This window comes from Coffea arabica, chromosome 7e (assembly GCF_036785885.1).
Source record: "Coffea arabica cultivar ET-39 chromosome 7e, Coffea Arabica ET-39 HiFi, whole genome shotgun sequence".
Taxonomy (NCBI): Eukaryota; Viridiplantae; Streptophyta; class Magnoliopsida; order Gentianales; family Rubiaceae; genus Coffea; species Coffea arabica.
This window is the reverse complement of record NC_092323.1, coordinates 18296525-18314271: the sequence shown is the minus strand read 5'-3', so window position 1 is coordinate 18314271 and position 17747 is coordinate 18296525. Positions and strand designations below refer to the sequence as shown.

Genomic DNA, 17747 nt, shown 5'->3' with positions numbered 1-17747 from the left:
CTCCATGCAGCAGCAGCTAACTGAGTTGACCGCGTTTGTTAGGCAACAGGCTGTGAGAAATGCATCACAAGCCAGGGTATGCGGGATTTGCACTGGTATAGGTCACTCTACAGATATGTGCCCAATGATTCAGGAAGAAACTGCAGAACAGGTGAACATGGCTGACCACGCGCCCGCGCCAAGGAAGCAGTAAGACCCTTACTCAAGCACCTACAACCCCGGGTGGAGAGATCATCCCAACCTCAGTTATGGAGGGAATAGGCAACCCAACTTTACACCGAACAGGCAGTCTAACTTTGTGCCAAATAAGCCACCGGGTACCAGCAGCAATACCAACCTCGACCACCTCCGCCCCCAAGCTCTGGTCCATCTTTGGAGGAAATGATGAAACAAATGATGACAACCATGGCGTAAAATCAACAAATGATGACAACCATGGTGCAAAATCAGCAAAGGACGGACTCCGAAATGCAGGATATAAGGAATCAGATAAGTCAAATGGCCACAACAATCAACCGTTTGAATTCCCAGAACCAAGGGAAGCTGCCATCTCAACCTGAGTTGAACCCGAAGAATGTGAGCGCCATGACCCTGAGGAGCGGGAAGGAAATTCAGGGGCCTGAACCTGTGATCCCTAAGGATAAGGATGAGGAAAAGATCGAAAATGAGTTTGAAAGGGAGGACAGCAATGGTGCAGACCCAAAGGTACTTCCTGACCCAGTAATTACAGCTAAAACTAACCCGCCTCCTTTTCCTAACAGGTTGGAAAAATCGAAGAAGCAGGATAAGAAAAAGGAGATTTTGGAGGTTTTTCGCAAAATTGAGATAAATATCCCCCTGTTAGACACGATCAAACAAGTACCAAAATATGCCAAATTCCTAAGGGACTTGTGTGTTAACCGAATGAGGTTGAGGGGAGATGAGAGGGTCATTGTTGGGGAGAATGTGTCAGCGGTCCTGCAGAGAAAGCTTCCACCCAAGTGCGGGGACCCAGGTATGTTTACTATCCCCTGTAGGATAGGGAACACTGTGATTAGAAGGGCCATGTTGGATTTGGGAGTATCAATTAATGTCATGCCTAAATCTATATATGCTTCTCTAAAGCTAGGTCCATTAAAAGAAACTGGAATAATCATTCAATTAGCTGACCGCACTAATGCATATCCTGATGGGTTGGTTGAAGATGTGTTGGTGAAAGTTAATGATTTGGTGTTTTCAGCTGATTTTTATGTACTTGATATGGATGATGATCACTCCCCCGATCCCTCACCTTTGTTGTTAGGTAGACCCTTTATGAGCACAGCACAAACAAAAATTGATGTTAATAAGGGTACCTTATCCATGAAATTTGATGGGGAAACTGTGCACTTTAATATTTTTGATACTATGAAATATCCATCAAACTCCAACTTTAGCTCAGTTTTCTCTGTGAGTGCTATTGACCCTGCGGTGCAGGAAGTATTTGAAACTGTTGGCAGGGATGAGTTGGAGGTAGTTCTGACCAAGCACCTCGAGTTGGAGACAACTCCTGAGGTGGAGTGGAGTAAAGATCTAAAGTGCACAATAGGTGCATTACACTCATTGCAGACCACCACGAAAAGGTATGAAGTCTTACCTATTTTTACTCCCGAACCTCACCAGAGGGTATTGCCATCTGTGGTGCAGGCACCTGTACTGGAATTGAAACCTCTACCAGAGCACCTGAAATATGCATATCTGGGTGATAATGAGACACTCCCGGTGATTATCTCATCTGCACTGTCAAAAACCCAGGAGGAGAAACTGATCCGGATCCTTAGAGAGCATAAAGAGGCGATAGGTTGGACAATTGCGGACATTAAGGGGATCAGCCCGGCCATCTGTATGCACCGGATTAGACTAGATGAGGATGCCAAACCTGTACGACAGGCTCAAAGGAGGCTTAACCCCCTCATGATGGAGGTGGTGAAGAAGGAAATTTTGAAATTGTTAGATGTGGGGATTATTTTTACAATATCAGATAGCCCTTGGGTGAGCCCGGTCCAAGTAGTCCCAAAGAAGGCAGGAGTGACGGTAGAGGCCAACCAAACGGGTGAACTCGTGCCAGTGCGAAAACCCACTGGATGGAGGCAGTGTATTGACTATCGCAGGCTGAACGCCGTCACAAAAAAGGACCATTTCCCTCTTCCTTTCATTGACCAAATGGTTGAACGTTTAGCTTGTAGAGCTTACTATTGCTTTTTGGATGGATTTTCAGGATATTTTCAGATAGCAATTGCACCAGAGGATCAAGAGAAGACAACCTTCACGTGCCCGTTCGAGACCTTTGCCTATAGACGAATGCCATTCGGGTTGTGCAATGCACCTGCAACATTCCAGAAGTGTATGGTAAGTATTTTTTCTGAATATGTGGAGAAAATAATTGAAGTTTTCATGGATGATTTCAGTGTGTATGGTGATAGTTTTGATACATGTTTAGATAACCTGAAATTGATCCTGATAAGGTGTATAGAGACTAATCTTGTGCTTAATTGGGAAAAATGTCATTTTATGGTTGAGCACGGGATAGTCTTGGGTCATATTGTATCGTCTAAGGGCATCGAGGTTGACAGGGCTAAAATAGATATTATATCTGCTTTGCCTTACCCCACTAGTGTGCGGGAGGTACGCTCTTTTCTTGGACATGCAGGTTTTTACCGGAGGTTCATCAAGGATTTTTCAAAAATTGGAGCCCCGTTGTTCCAACTCCTACAAAAGGAGATGACCTTCGAATTCGATGCCAAATGTGATAAAGCCTTCGACAAGTTGAAAGAGTTGTTGACCTCACCCCCAATCATCCAGCCCCCTGACTGGAGTCTACCATTTGAGATCATGTGCGATGCCAGTGATCATGCTGTAGGGGCTGTGTTGGGGCAAAGAATGGGAAAGGCAGCCCACGTCATCTATTATGCGTCCCGAGCACTGAATGGAGCTCAACTGAATTACTCCACTACTGAGAAGGAGCTGCTTGCAGTTATTTTTGCTCTAGAAAAATTTAGGTCATATCTGTTAGGTGCTAAAGTGATTGTATTTTCTGATCATGCAGCATTAAGGTACCTGATGACCAAAAAAGATGCAAAGCCAAGGCTCATCAGGTGGATATTGCTACTACAGGAATTTGACCTGGAAATAAGGGATAAAAGGGGCTCAGAGAATTTAGTAGCTGACCATCTGAGTCGTATACCCGTTGGAGAGGATAAGGAACCATTGAGGGATGCATTCCCTGAAGAGCATTTATTTTCTTTAAATTCTCAATTGCCTTGGTATGCTGATTTAGTCAATTATTTGGTAACTGGTAATTTTCCTGCAGGTTGGCCAAAGTCGAAAATGGATAAATTGAAGAGCGACGCCAAGTACTTCATCTGGGATGACCCGTACCTATGGAAAAGGTGTGCAGACCAAGTGATGCGGAGATGTGTAAGTGAAATGGAATTTCAATCGATTTTAGCTTTTTGTCATACTTTTGCCTGTGGAGGTCATTTTGGACCCAAGAGAACTGCTCATAAGGTTTTAGAAAGTGGATTTTATTGGCCTTCATTGTTTAAGGATGCCTATGTGTTTTGTAAGTCATGTGATCGCTGTCAAAGGGTAGGTAATATAACCCGTAGGGATCAAATGCCCCAAGTCCCGTTGATTTTTGTTGAAATTTTTGATGTCTGGGGTATAGATTTCATGGGGCCTTTTCCTACTTCATTTGGTTTTTTATATATTTTGCTGGCAGTTGACTATGTGTCTAAATGGGTGGAGGCTAAGGCCACTCGGACTAATGATTCGAGAGTAGTAGCAGATTTTATCAGGGCTAATATTTTTGTACGATTTGGAATGCCAAGAGCTATTGTCAGTGATAGGGGAACGCACTTCTGCAACAAAACCATTGCTGCGTTGTTTCGCAAGTATGGTGTACTCCACAGGGTCTCAACGTCGTACCACCCTCAGACCAATGGTCAAGCGGAGGTATCGAACCGGGAAATCAAATCCATCTTGGAGAAAATGGTGCGCCCCGATAGGAAAGATTGGAGTCAACAGTTGGAGGACGCACTCTGGGCCTATCGGACGGCGTACAAGACTCCTATAGGGATGTCACCGTACAGATTGGTATTTGGGAAGCCGTGTCACCTTCCAGTGGAGTTCGAGCACAAGGCTTTTTGGGCGATAAAGCAATGTAACATGAATCTAGAGGAGGCCGGTGCCCAACGGAAGTTGGATTTGCAAGAGTTGGAGGAGATTCGGAACGAAGCCTACGAAAATGCATTAATTTATAAGGAGATAAGCCGGACATTTCATGACCAACAAATTTCAAGAAAAACATTTGAAGTTGGTCAGAAGGTCCTCCTATACCAATCAAGGCTCAAGTTATTCCCAGGTAAGCTACGTTCCCGTTGGATTGGACCTTTTATGGTTACTCACGTTTTTTCATATGGTGCAGTTGAAATCCGCAGTGCTAAGACAGACAACAAGTTTGTGGTGAATGGACACCGTCTCAAACACTATTACGAAAGTTTTTTAGATGGAGAAGTGGAGACAATACATCTAGACGCACCACCGTGTCTTGATCAGTGACACTTTACCATGTCTAGCCAAAGACATTAAAGAAAGGCGCTCCTTGGGAGGCAACCCAATTGTTCCTTTTAATTGTTTGTTCAATTTCATGTGGTAGTTTAGATGTGTTCTACTTGAATTCGATTGATTTTGGGTTTCAGTTTTCGTTTTTGCTGATTTATAGGTGCCCTTCAGTCATAACGTGCCCGCGTGGTGATGTGCAGGAAGCTCACGATCAGAAAATTCAGAAACTTCTAGGAGCTCTCTCGCCCTCATGACGCACCCGCGTGGTGATGTGCAGGAAGCTCACGATCAGAAAATTCAGAAACTTTTGGGAGCTCTCTTGCCCTCATGACGTGCCCGCGTGGTGATGTGCAGGAAGCTCACGATCAGAAACTTCTGTGAGCTCTCTTGCCCTCATGACGCGCCCGCGTCACGTTCGCAGGAAAGGTAAGGATTCAAAAAAAAAAAAAAGGAAAGAAAAAAAATAGAATAAACATTTCTTATCACCGTAGCTTTAGTTTCCAAATTTTTTTTAAAAAAAAAAAAAGAAAAAATTTTATTTGAAAAGTCGAAATCAATTTCCAAAAAAAAAAAAAAAAAAAGAAGAACGAAAAATTATTTCCGTGGCTCAAAGAGCCTCATAATTGGAAGAAAAGAAAAAAAAAAGAAACAAACAGCAATTTCTCTCTTTTGCTTTTCCTTCTTTTCTTTTCTTTTTTTTTCTTTCTTCCTTTCTTTCTTCTTCTCTCTTTCTCTTTTCTTTCTTTCTTCCCCGCTGCTCCCTTTCTCTCTGCGCACGCCGACCGAGAGCCGCGCCGCCCTCCCACCATCTCCGCTCACGCCGCGAGCTCTCTCCCTCTCTCTTCAATTCGCAGCCATCAGTCGCAACCCACGCCTCCTCTGTTGCGCAACCAGCAGATCTCCATGGCTCGCCGCCGCTGCTGTAGCTCCATCGCCTGCCATCCACTCGCGCCGCCCACCTCAGTCCCGCGCCGTCCTACCACCAGCTCTACTGCGCCGCAGCCTCCACACGCAGCTCCCTCCTAGCGCAACCACAGGCGCACAGGCGCGGCAGCAGCCTCTGTCCCGCCGCCCAACCGCGACGCGCGCCGACCCCCCCACAAGCCGACGCCATCGCTGCTGAAGTCGCGCGCTGCGGCTGCTCTGTGCGTCTCTCTCACAGCTCCACCTGCCCCTGCTCTGTTCGCCGCTGACCAGTTCCAGCGCAGCCACCACCGGCTCTTTCTATCCCATTTCGTTTGGCTAACCCCTACGGTGAAGGTATTTGGAAGCCGTCCCTCAAATTCTTAATATTGCTTGGTGTTTTGGGGTTGCCTAATAGTGGTGTCGCTGCTTATTGGGGGTTATTTCTTCCATTGTGTGATTTTCGCCAGTGGTACCGGTTGGTCTATTTTTGTTTAGAACTGCTATTTCTCTTGGGTTGTGTTAAATTGTGCAATTAATTGGCCAATTGGAGCCATTTGTTGGGACTTTGGGTGAGCTGAATTGCTGTGATTGTTTCCTCACTTTTGGGGACACTTTGAACCTCACGTTGCTTGTGGACATTGGTTGTCTCGTTGTGAATTGCTGGGCACTATTTTGCTTGAATTGCTGGATAATTCGCTGAGGTTTCTTTTGGGATTTTAGTTGAGTTATTTCTGCAAATTCTTGTTGCTTTAGAGAGACTGGCCACGTGCTTTACTTGTTGAGATTGGTAATATTCAGTTTACTTACTTGTTGAATTGCTGATTTGGAGGAGCCTTACTGTATTGGGCATTGGGCATTGCTACTTGCTGAAACTCCTCTTTTTGTTATTGGTTGGGTCATTCCTGGGAAATTATTGTTTTGTTCTGCTGAGTTTCCTTTGCTGGTTGCATTTGCTGGTTTCCATACCTGTTGGAGCTTCTGTTGCTTAGAACTGACTGTTGGGTGCCATGGTGAGACCAAAATCCTCCTCTAGGTCTAGGGCCTCTCAGTCTCAACCCCCTCCACAAGCTTCTATTCCTGTCAACTCACCTACCAACCTACCCTCCTCTTCTAGTGTTCGAACCCGTTTGGGTAGGGGTAGGGGTGCTCAGGTAGATACCCCTGCTCACTTTGGGGGGCACTTAACATTTACCAGACCCGCCGATCGGCAGAGATACGCTAAGGTCTGTGAGAGGCGTATTATACCCTGCAAATCTTGTCACAAAATCACAATGACTGCCCTGGGTATACGTGAGGAGGTCAATCAGATGTTTACCGCCATTGGGTGGTGCCCGTATCTTGATATCTCCTGCCCTGCTTTTGTTGAGCTGATTCGGGAGTTTTACTCCACCTTTGAGTTCGAGTTGCCTACGAGATACACCGTTGAAACACCAAATGTCATCCATTTCCGTCTCATGGGTCGAGAGTTCAATTTCTCCATTACCTAATTCAATCTGGCATTTGGGTTTATTACTAGAGAGTATGCTGAAACTAGGGAGTATGCGGAGCGTGCCTGTGATTACATCGAGCCATTTCTCTCCCAATACCATGATGTGTGGGAGGAAATGTCAGTCGATCGACACCGCTACGACCCTTCTAGGTCTAGGAGCTCCTTTCTTAAGGATCCTAGTGCCCGCTATATTCAGCGATTCTTAGCCTACAGCTACTCAGGGCGCAAGGACAGCTCCGGTATACTCTCTCGACCTGAGTTTTTCTTCCTCTGGAGTATGAAGAACAATATCAATGTCAACTTGGGGTGTTGGTTGGCTGCACAGTTCAAGACTGTTTTGACCAAGAAGAACAAACCTCTGATTCTTGGGTCCTACATTACCCACTTGGCGACGCAGTTGGGAGTTCTTATTTTGAAGGACCACGACTTACATTTGGCTTTCGAGATGGAGCTCCTGGAAGTGAACTGCTTAGAGAAAATGGGAGTCGTCGAGCGCCTGCCCACTGGTTTCTACCAGTTTACCCCTCCGGGACCCCCTCGAGCCCCAGGTGCACACCATTCGGCCCGGGCAGGGCCATCTTCATTCCCTGGGTCGGCCGAGGACACCGCTGGACCGTCATCTTCTGCGCCACCTCCACCATATGGGTCAACTGAATGGCAACAACTCCGGGAGCGGGTTCAGAATTTGGAGGCTCGAATGCTCAACGTCGACCTCAATGTAGCTGGCATAGCACAGAATTTGGCGCAATTTCTGCATCATACGGGTTTTCCTCCTCCAGCTCCACCTCGCCCACCTCTTTGACCGGATTTCAGGGAAGTGTTGCTGTCCTCTCACCCACTTTTGTTGGTTATTTGTCACATTGAGGACAATGTGTCCTATAGGTGTGGGGGGGTCTAATGGGGTGCTAGTGTTTTTAGTTTTCTTTAGTTTTTAGTTTTATTTCTAGTTGCTCATTTTCTTTCTTTCTTCTTGGTGCTTATCTCTCCTGCAAATAAAAAAAAAATAGAAAAAGAAAAGAGAAAATTTTTTTTTTTGATGTTGGCTCATTGACTCTAATTCTACTTTTGCCAAGTTTTTAAAATAAGTATGTATTGGGTTGATGTGGTTGGATCTAAGATATCTCCTTGGTGAATATCGGATTGCTTGGCCCTTTTGATTTCTTTGTTAACTTTTCTAGGCGTTGGGAATTACTGTTGGCATTTTAAGGTGAACTGGTCCAATATTGACTCCAGTTCTCCATGTTTGGCAATAATGAGGCGAGCTGCCCCTATGCTTAGTTGCTAGTGTTGGTATTTCGTGTTTTTGGCTTTGTTTGGCTGTGAATAATCTGGACTGTACTCCGCTATTAGTCACTACTGAGTAACCGGGGATCTGCACCCAAAAGTGTCGATTCTCGCGTCAAAAGGTGGTACTTTCTATGAGTACGTGGTCGTATAGCGGTAGAAGCTGAGTAACCGAGCTCCTTCACCTAAAAATGTTGGAGTTCGCGTCAAAAGGCTCCGGCGGCTAGAGACTAAGTCTTCTTGTGTCAAATATTATTATTGCTTGAAGAAATGTAAAAAAAAAAAAAAAAGAAAAAAAAAGAGGAAAAGAAGAGAGAATAGATAATAGGGAAGCTTGCTGGTTTATGGACTTAATATGGGGACTTGTGTGAATACTTGGACCATTAGCTGATAAATGCTGCGTGCCATTCCCTTGTCCTTAGATTAGTTAATTTGGAAATTGAAGGAGTTTGTGGTTTAGAGGCTAACTGAGGGGATGCTTCTCGGATTTTAATTACTAGTGCCCGATATGTGGTTCTTTCTTGAATATCTTGGCAGTTTGGTAGATTGGGCAATGACCATTATCAAATTTTGGTGTCTTATGCTTGAGGACAAGCATGGTTTAGGTGTGGGGGGAATTGATAGGCTGAAATTTATCTATTTATTTTACTATTATTTTCCCCTATCACCTGACTTGATGTGGATTAATTGTTGGATTCTACTCATTTTTCTTAATTTACGTATATTTCAGGGAGTAGAACGAAAATATGATAACAGGTGCCAAATTGACTGGAAAAGAATTCAGATGATAAAGCTTGTCCCAGGGGCACTTTTGGAAAAAAGATGTCACGCCCATTTTGGTAATTTTCGCAAAGGAATGACGGACGGAGGGCTTCTCTTCCTGCTGTGAGCCGCCGCAATAAGAAGAAGAAAAGAGGATCAGATGAGGGCTGGCTTTGATTCTTAGTTTTTTCGTCTTTAGCTTAGCAAAGAAAATTGTTGACTTTTCCTTTGAGTTTACCTTTTTGCTTTTGAGACTTACAAATGTCAGGAGCTTAGCCATCCTTGGCTTTGACTTTTTCTTCTTCTTTAGCTACTTTTAGTAGTTCTCTTCTTTTCCTTTGTGCGTGGAACAGAATGGAAGCCATGAATGGCCTTCTGTAGCTTTTCTATTTATTCAGTATTCGGACGAATTGGATTGTCCAAATTTAGACGGACGATGGCCGCGATTTCCTTTGCAATTTTGTCTGAGGTTTACGCATCAAATATGAACTAAATTCCTCCCTTCTAGCCAAGGAGCAACGAAGGCTCTGATTCGCCTAAAAATTGTGAGATCGATTTAATTTAATCTTTTCCTTTTATTTATTGGTATTCGCATATTCCCTGATTGCTATGCTTATGGTTATTTAATTAATTGGTTGTCTTGGATCCGGATGATTAATTGATTTGATAATCTATTGTCAATTGAGGTATTAAATCCGTAATTGTTTAATTACCTCAAACAGTGACAACTGGCATGATTAGATTTGTGTCATGGGAATACGCGGGCTAATCTAAAATAACCCTGGTAGTGCGTTATTTGGTTAGAATAGGGCTCCTCTAATACGTAAGGCAATTGGGGAATTAAATTCTATGGGCGTACCTAAGATTATTTCTCAATTAGAGCAGTGATTAACGGGCGTACCTTGATCACCGACACAGTAAGGAGGGGTTGACTGCCATCGCTTGTTTGGTAGTTATAACATATTTATTGATGAATAATTGGAATTGCCTTTGCTTATCGATGATCAATTAGGTGAACCATTGCTGAAGTTATTTCTTGGCTAGATCCTTAATTATCACTTATTAGATTTTAGCAAATTGTTATTTAATTTCTAGTTGGCTATTTTACTTTTATCATTTTATTTGTAGTTGAATTGTTTAAATTGTCACTCCTGATATAAAACACCCCCTTTGTCACTGTGAATTTGGAAAGGAACAATTACTTCCAGTCCCTGTGGATTCGACCCTGCTCACCACTATCTACAGAAATTACTTTTAGTTTGAGCAGATTTTATTATTGCACAGGCTTCGACAACCTGTCACAGACCCATTTTTGGAATGGCCTAAGCAATCCAGAGAATGTAAATTCTTATCTATGTTTGTGTCTAAGAAAACAAGTACCGACTGATACATTAAAAACTGTGAAAGGTGAACCCGTTGTGAAAGGTGAAATTTAACAATCTTTCAATGTATTAATGGAACTACTCACTGTGATATGTGTTGTTCGATTAAACAATAGGCGGGAAAAAGTGTAATAAGGTCAACAGAATATGTCTTTCAAATAAACTATGGTAATAAAAATGTGGAATTAAGCGTGGTAGTAAATACATAATTATAGTAGGATAGTAAAACTGTATATCAGTTGAATATCTCATCGATTCTCATCTTGATAGTACATCACGAAATAATGACACGACAAGCGACGATACGTATTTAATCATACGTTTATTTGCCCAACGACTGTCTCTAAGAAAATCATTTTCCTGTACAATAGGAACCAATAAGGTAAGGTGAATTTTAGACATCCTCTTCCATACCCATAAATGTTAAAAATGCGAATTATGCACATCAAATTAATAGTGCATTTAACTGAAATACAGATATTCAAACATTCTAAAGTTGTGCATCCAGTACTTATAAAAGCATATATAGACTAGCTGTGTAGCTCGTGATTACATAAGATGCTTTACAAAGTCGGGAGTACAAATAGGCTAGTGTGGCGCTGCTCCAATTGAAATGATTCAGACCCTCTGTGTCTCGTAAATAATCCAACCAATGGCAACTTACAGCGTTTTCATAGGTGTCAACAAACAACTATTCAACAAATAAAATCAAAATATAGCACTAAACATGCTATCGTACTAATTCTTCTAGTACATCATCTCGAAAAGATTCATACAAAAAGTCAAATATGGGCATAAGTTTCAACCTCCAATCCTTGAAATGACGGGTCTCAAGCCTAAAAGTTAAAAATTGCTTGATGAAATCCTTCTTATGTGCAAGATTTCTATTTGATTGACTAGCATCATTGGTAATCCATCAACATGCAGGCCTCATAATACCTCCATGTCTATAAAGTGATGGTCACTTCACCCACAGAAAGATGAAATTTGTGAGTCTCTTGCCTCCAATGTTCAAAAAGCGCGATAATCAATCCATGATCAAATTCAAAATAGCCTGCTTGTACGATCTCCTAAAATCCTATAACACGAAGATAATTTGTTATTCGGGGGTTCAGCTAATTTCTCACAAGATACCAGAAAAATCTGTCGGTTCGCTTTATATCGAATTGGTTCCCGTACCCTAAGAACACCGCTTTCGATCTATGTGTATCCTGCAAATATAATGTATCATTTTTCGTGTGGATCTTGTATAAGATCAGGAGTCTGTCTAGGTCAATTTAACATGTCTAGGATAGTCTACACAAACAAAAATTTATTTATATGCATGTGAAATATTTTTATATTTATAAACTGCACATCAGTAACAAATATTTAGTCGAAAATGGCTAATAGTTAACATAGATTTTGAACATAACTTTCGACGATCACACAATTTCTAGTTAATATTTTTCTGTAATAATATTTTTACATATGAAAATGACTAGAATAAGGGCATTTGGAAGTATTGTGTCTTGTCTATGAACAATAGCTATAGTGATGAGGTGCATCAGGGTATCGACGATCCATCTGTTTATGTATTCTAACTATCATTTTAGGATCGGGTTTCTTTTGTTTAATTCTTCCTACATCGTAGTTAAGTCAAAACTCCCAAAAGATCCAATAAGCCATGTCTAGTAGTGGTTGGAACTGTCCTTGAAGCAACTTGCCAAGCTGAAAATGTATGCACATGACCAATTAGATGGTATGAATTAGTACGCGACTGATAACAAGCTGCAAATATGTACGAGCATGGGAATTTGAGTTCAGCCCACCTGCTGCACGTACATGTTCCATTCTCAAATTTGACAATCTGCTCGTTATTACTTTTTTCATTATCTCGTCAACCAATGGTAATGTATTAAATTCCGCCTCTGTGATCATACACTTGTACTAAGTGCGTTCTTGCCGTAACTCATTTCTTAAGAATTTCTTTCATATTTCTTTGGAGAAAAATATATCATGTTGGAGGCCAATTTTCGTTTCCAAATGAAAAGTTTAACTATTTGGTTAAAAGTTAACTGTATGCATGCTGTTATTGATAATAACCGAATATTGCGTAATATGCTGTTTAAACACTCGGCCATGTTTGTGGACGTGTGGCCCATCGATATCCCCTATTCTTACATAACGCCTACTATTTTGGTTTGATAGAGCCACTATTCAATCATTTATACGCCTCTTCATGTAATAGTCAAATCTATTCCATAAATGTCTCGTACTTCTTGACTTGATTTGCTGTTCCAGTAGCCTATATAAGATCCTTCAATCTAGATAAAGATAAATAGATGCCGTTTAAACTCACATTGAGTGCATCTTTTAACGTATTAGTGTATATTCCAAAATATAAAACGTACATCTGATTCCAAAATTTTTATGTAAAATTGTTCTACACGTGTACTAAACAGTATCGGTGCATAGCCATCGATCCTTTCCACTCAAGAAGTATTTATAGCCTGTTTTATGCCCTTGTGCCTATTCGAAATGAAGCATATATTCTCCACATCTCGACACACATGACATCGCAATTGTGACATGAACCATATCTAATTCCGATTTATCTCCTCGTCTACAAGTGCAAGTGCAATCGATGACTACTAATTCAAGAGATCAAAATCAACAGCAACTAATAATTTTGCTTTATACGTGTCCTTGAAAAATATGTCGTCAACACAAATAACTGATTTAAAGTGTCAAAATGGCTCAATCACCGGACTAAATGCCTAAAACACGTAATGAGATTTTGTGCATCTAGCAGTGCTTTACGAATGGTGCTCCCACTCGACAATTATTTTCGGATTGATTTTCACCGACTTCTACATGCACGTAGATAGTGTGGCTATAGAAGTTGGTCAATCACCATACACAATATCAATTGCATATCACCTAAAATATCATATTTTTTTTGTACGAAATATTTGTATCAAAAGTATGCTTAATAGTCGTCTATATTTCCTTGATAGTATAAAGCGGGCCGTTCTTGACGTGGTGTATTATGTGTTACGCTATGAGTTTCGAACTCAACTGTCAGTGATTATTGGTATTCAAAACTTGCACACATGTATGCTCCTTCACAAATATTACAATCTTTCACATGTTACGCGTACATCTCAAAGTGATTTTTTACTACCAATTACATGGTGGAGAGGCACTATGGGACTTGCAACGAACATAACAAATAGTTGGTTTACTTTTCCGCACTTTGTACTCTATGTTGTACTTGATTGCCTAGAGTTTAACGGGTCGCTGCACATCTTTCTTTGTTTCAAACACTATTCCCAATCTAAATTCTTTTGCCTGCTCAACCCATACAATGTACTTCTCGGCAACTGTCTTATTAAAGAGGTCAAAATTCAGTGAAGTTTTGACTCCTTCATGGTCGTGCAGATAGGATAATATACAACACAAGATCAACATATCAGGACCTGACTGCACAAATGGATTGCCAGCTTCTTTATTGGTTTGATCCTGCTCGTGACAACTATCGTCCGAGTCATCGCCATCATGTTCCGATGTCGTGTTTTCATCAACATCAATGCCCTCACTTTCTGGTATGTTCGATAGGAAGAACGTCAAGGAAATTTTCATTTGAGGAAATTCATCAAGGGAATTATTATTATGAAACATACATTTATTTCTACCATCCTCGAACATTTGATTTATACGATCGTCCCTACGACTTGGTTTATCATGTAACGTTCGTTCGTATTCCAATTGTGCTATCATTTTTTTACTTTCAAGTACGAGAGTAGCAAACATGTTATTTGACTCCGTTTTAAAGTCAAATAGGACAAATAATATTTGTCCGACATCATGATCACTATGGATATGGAGGCTTTGTAACTCCACATCTACATATATCTCATATGTCATATGTGGTGACATCAATTTTATATAATATAGCATGTCACTGTTATTTTCGCACCCCAATTGCACTTCAACAAATGTACTTTGACCAACAGAATTTCTAAACCATATATTCAACTTGAAAATATTTCGATTTAGTTCCATGTAGGTATACGCTCTATCCACTAATTCATCATAACTTATTCAATATTTCACTAATATGACTTTTTTACACCTCGGAGAGTTATATGTGAATGATCTCAACTATTTTGTCTTCCCAAAAAAATTGAATCACCAACGCGATGTCCGTTGACATTTTTTCCTAATCTTACGAATATTTTTATGTCAATTTATATTTTTCAACAATTTCTTGTAATTACTAATATTAACTTAACAAATGGTTTCATTAGTAATAACACCACTAAATAAACATAAAAGTATCAAACAAATAGAATCATTCAAACTGTATGATTAATGGTTCTTCTTTAGTATTAATCAAATAATTATTACTATATGTTTTTAAATACTATTTACAATTAACTTGTAACCCTAAACTCCTTTTTATAATTTACTATTATTTATTACTCACTAATCATAGTTACTAGTAAACTGCTAAACACTAATATAAATTAGTGTAATTTTTTCTTCTAAATATTAGTATTATGGGATAATTGCAGAAACCTCCCCTGAGATTTCTGACATTTGCACTGACCTGCCCTCTAGGTTTTGAAATTGCATTCACCTCCCCTGAATAGTAACAATTTGTTGCAGAAACCTCCCTGACAGGCGACAGCTTTTGTAGAAGTGAGATAATAAATTTCTTCCAATTTTGCCCTCTTCTTGCTTGACAATTATTATTTGCTTGACAATTGCTTAACTAATTATCTAATTAATTAATTAACTAATTAACTAATTTCTATTTATCTAATTAACTGCTTAACTAATTAACTAATTAACTAAAGCTGTTGTCTGTCCGAAACTAACAAACTATTTGCATGTTAAACTAATTAACTAATTAACTGCTTAACTAATCAACTAATTAACTAACAAACTAATTAATAGACTATTTGCATGTTAAACTATATGCAGTACGCATTATCTATTTAAAGTATCGGCTCTTTATGGGTATTTTACTTTCAAATATTTAATTTATGATAAAAATATCAATGTTTGTAAGTAAAATTCAAAAAGTGTTACAGTAATATTCTTACAAAAAGGGAGAGGCATAGGGCCATAAATTAAATGTTTGAAAGTAAAAATATTGATATTTTTTGTAACACTTTTTGAATTTTATTTACAAACATTGATAATTTTATCATAAATTAAATGTTTGAAAGTAAAATACCTATAAAAAGCCGATACTTTAAATAGGTAATGCGTACTGCATATAGTTTAACATGCAAATAGTTTGTTAATTAGTTAGGTAATTAATTAGTTAATTAGTTAAGCAGTTAATTAGTTAATTAGTTTAACATGCAAATAGTTTGTTAGTTTCGGACAGACAATAGCTTTAGTTAATTAGATAAATAGAAATTAGTTAATTAGTTAATTAATTAATTAGATAATTAGTTAGTTAATTAGTTAAGCAGTTAATTAGTTAATTAGTTTAACATGCAAATAGTTTGTTAGTTTTGGATAGACAACAGCTTTAATTAATTAGTTAATTAGATAATTAGTTAATTAGATAAATAGAAATTAGTTAATTAATTAATTAGATAATTAGTTAAGTAGTTAATTAGTTTAACATGCAAATAGTTTGTTAGTTTCGGACAGACAACAGCTTTAGTTAATTAGTTAATTAGTTAATTAGTTTAACATGCAAATAGCTTGTTAGTTTCGGATAGACAACAACTTTAGTTAATTGGTTAATTAGATAATTAGTTAATTAGATAAACAAAAATTAGTTAATTAATTAATTGGATAATTAGTTTAACATGCAAATAGTTTGTTAGTTTAGGATAGACAACAGCTTTAGTTAATTAGTTAATTAGTTTAACATGCAAATAGTTTGTTAGTTTCGGATAGACAACAACTTTAGTTAATTAGATAAACAAAAATTAGTTAATTAGTTAATTAATTAATTAGATAATTAGGTAGTTAATTAGTTAAGCAGCTAATTAGTTAATTAGTTTAACATGCAAATAGTTTATTAGTTTCGGACAGACAACAGCTTTAGTTAATTAGTTAATTAGATAATTAGTTAATTAAATAAATAGAGATTAGTTAATTAGATAAACAGAAATTAGTTAATTAGTTAATAGTTAATAGTTAAGTAGTTTAATTATGCAGAAATAGTTTGATTAGTTAATAATTATTAACAATTAGATAATTAGTTAATTAGTTAATAGTTAATTAGATAATTAGTTATTAATTAATTAGATTATTAGTTATTTAGTTAATTAGTTAATTAGTTAAACTATGCAGAAATTGTTAATTTAGTGTAATTTTTATTAACAAATGTTTTGTTAGGTTTGATGAAAGTCCCCATCACATTCATTTGGTAAAATTAAATCATGTCAGGGGTATTTTAGTAAATTGACCCACTTTTGCCTATTAAATTACCTCCAACTTTTGATAGGGGAGGTCAGTGCTATTTCAAAATTAACAGGGGAGGTCAATGCTATTACTATAAAAGTCAGGGGAGGTTTCTGCAATTATCCCTAGTATTATTTACTATTTACTATTACTATTAATATTACTTACCAATTAGTACAAGTACTATTAATTATCAGTTATTGCCTCAATTTACATTGCATTATTTGCTATTTGCTATTTATTATTAGTATTTAATTTTAACCATTTACTTTTTACTTTTACTTTTACTTTTACTATTTACTATTTACTATTTTACCATTTGCCATACATTTATTATTTACCATTCACCATTTGCTATTTACTATTCACCATTTACAGTTTATCATTTACCATTTACCATTTACTATTTATTATTTACATTTTTTTAGTCACTATTTACTAGTTTTAAAAAATTAATCATCTACTGACTACTGACTTAGGACTATTGGCTATCAGATTAATCTAAAAATTACAATCTACAAAGGACCACTAACTATCAGGAAACAAACAGTAAATAATTATTTAAAAAATAAACAGATTAAATAATCTTCCAAAATACAAATTACACATTTAATCTGAAAAACAAATAGTAAATAATCATCTACTAAGGACTATTGAATAATCAAAAAGCAGCATAATATGTATAGCTTAAAATAATTGTAAATATTATAAAATAATTACTAATAAAACTTTTAAATAAACTAACATTTATAACGACAAATAGCACTATTCTACACTTCTTCAAAAATCCTTTTTCTGATCCACCACTTTTTTCGTCACTCGAATGACTATGCTACTCGATTCACCACTTTTTTCAATCTAGGCCATCACTGAAATGACAATGCCACTCGATTCACCACCTTTTCTGATCACAGAATAATGATAGA

The 17747-nt window shown here is 38.3% G+C and overlaps 1 protein-coding gene across 1 annotated transcript; it reads left to right on the top strand.

Moving 5' to 3' along the window:
- Positions 1-435: 435 nt before the first annotated feature.
- Positions 436-4835, top strand: LOC113700672 (uncharacterized). Its single transcript, XM_072060058.1, has 6 exons — positions 436-1320; positions 1456-2010; positions 2575-3580; positions 3740-4381; positions 4445-4574; positions 4742-4835. The coding sequence occupies exons 1-6, from the start codon at positions 436-438 to the stop codon at positions 4833-4835; spliced, it is 3312 nt and encodes a 1103-aa protein (XP_071916159.1).
- Positions 4836-17747: the final 12912 nt, after the last annotated feature.

Bases quoted from the DNA above. Each gene is read 5' to 3' on its own strand.
- LOC113700672 (XM_072060058.1), top strand. From the start codon at position 436: ATGGTGCAAAATCAGCAAAGGACGGACTCCGAAATGCAGGATATAAGG. The intron at 2,011-2,574 runs GTGAGCCCGGTC...GTATCGTCTAAG, and splicing joins CAATATCAGATAGCCCTTGG to GGCATCGAGGTTGACAGGGC. The intron at 3,581-3,739 runs GTAAGTCATGTG...TTTTGCTGGCAG, and splicing joins TAAGGATGCCTATGTGTTTT to TTGACTATGTGTCTAAATGG.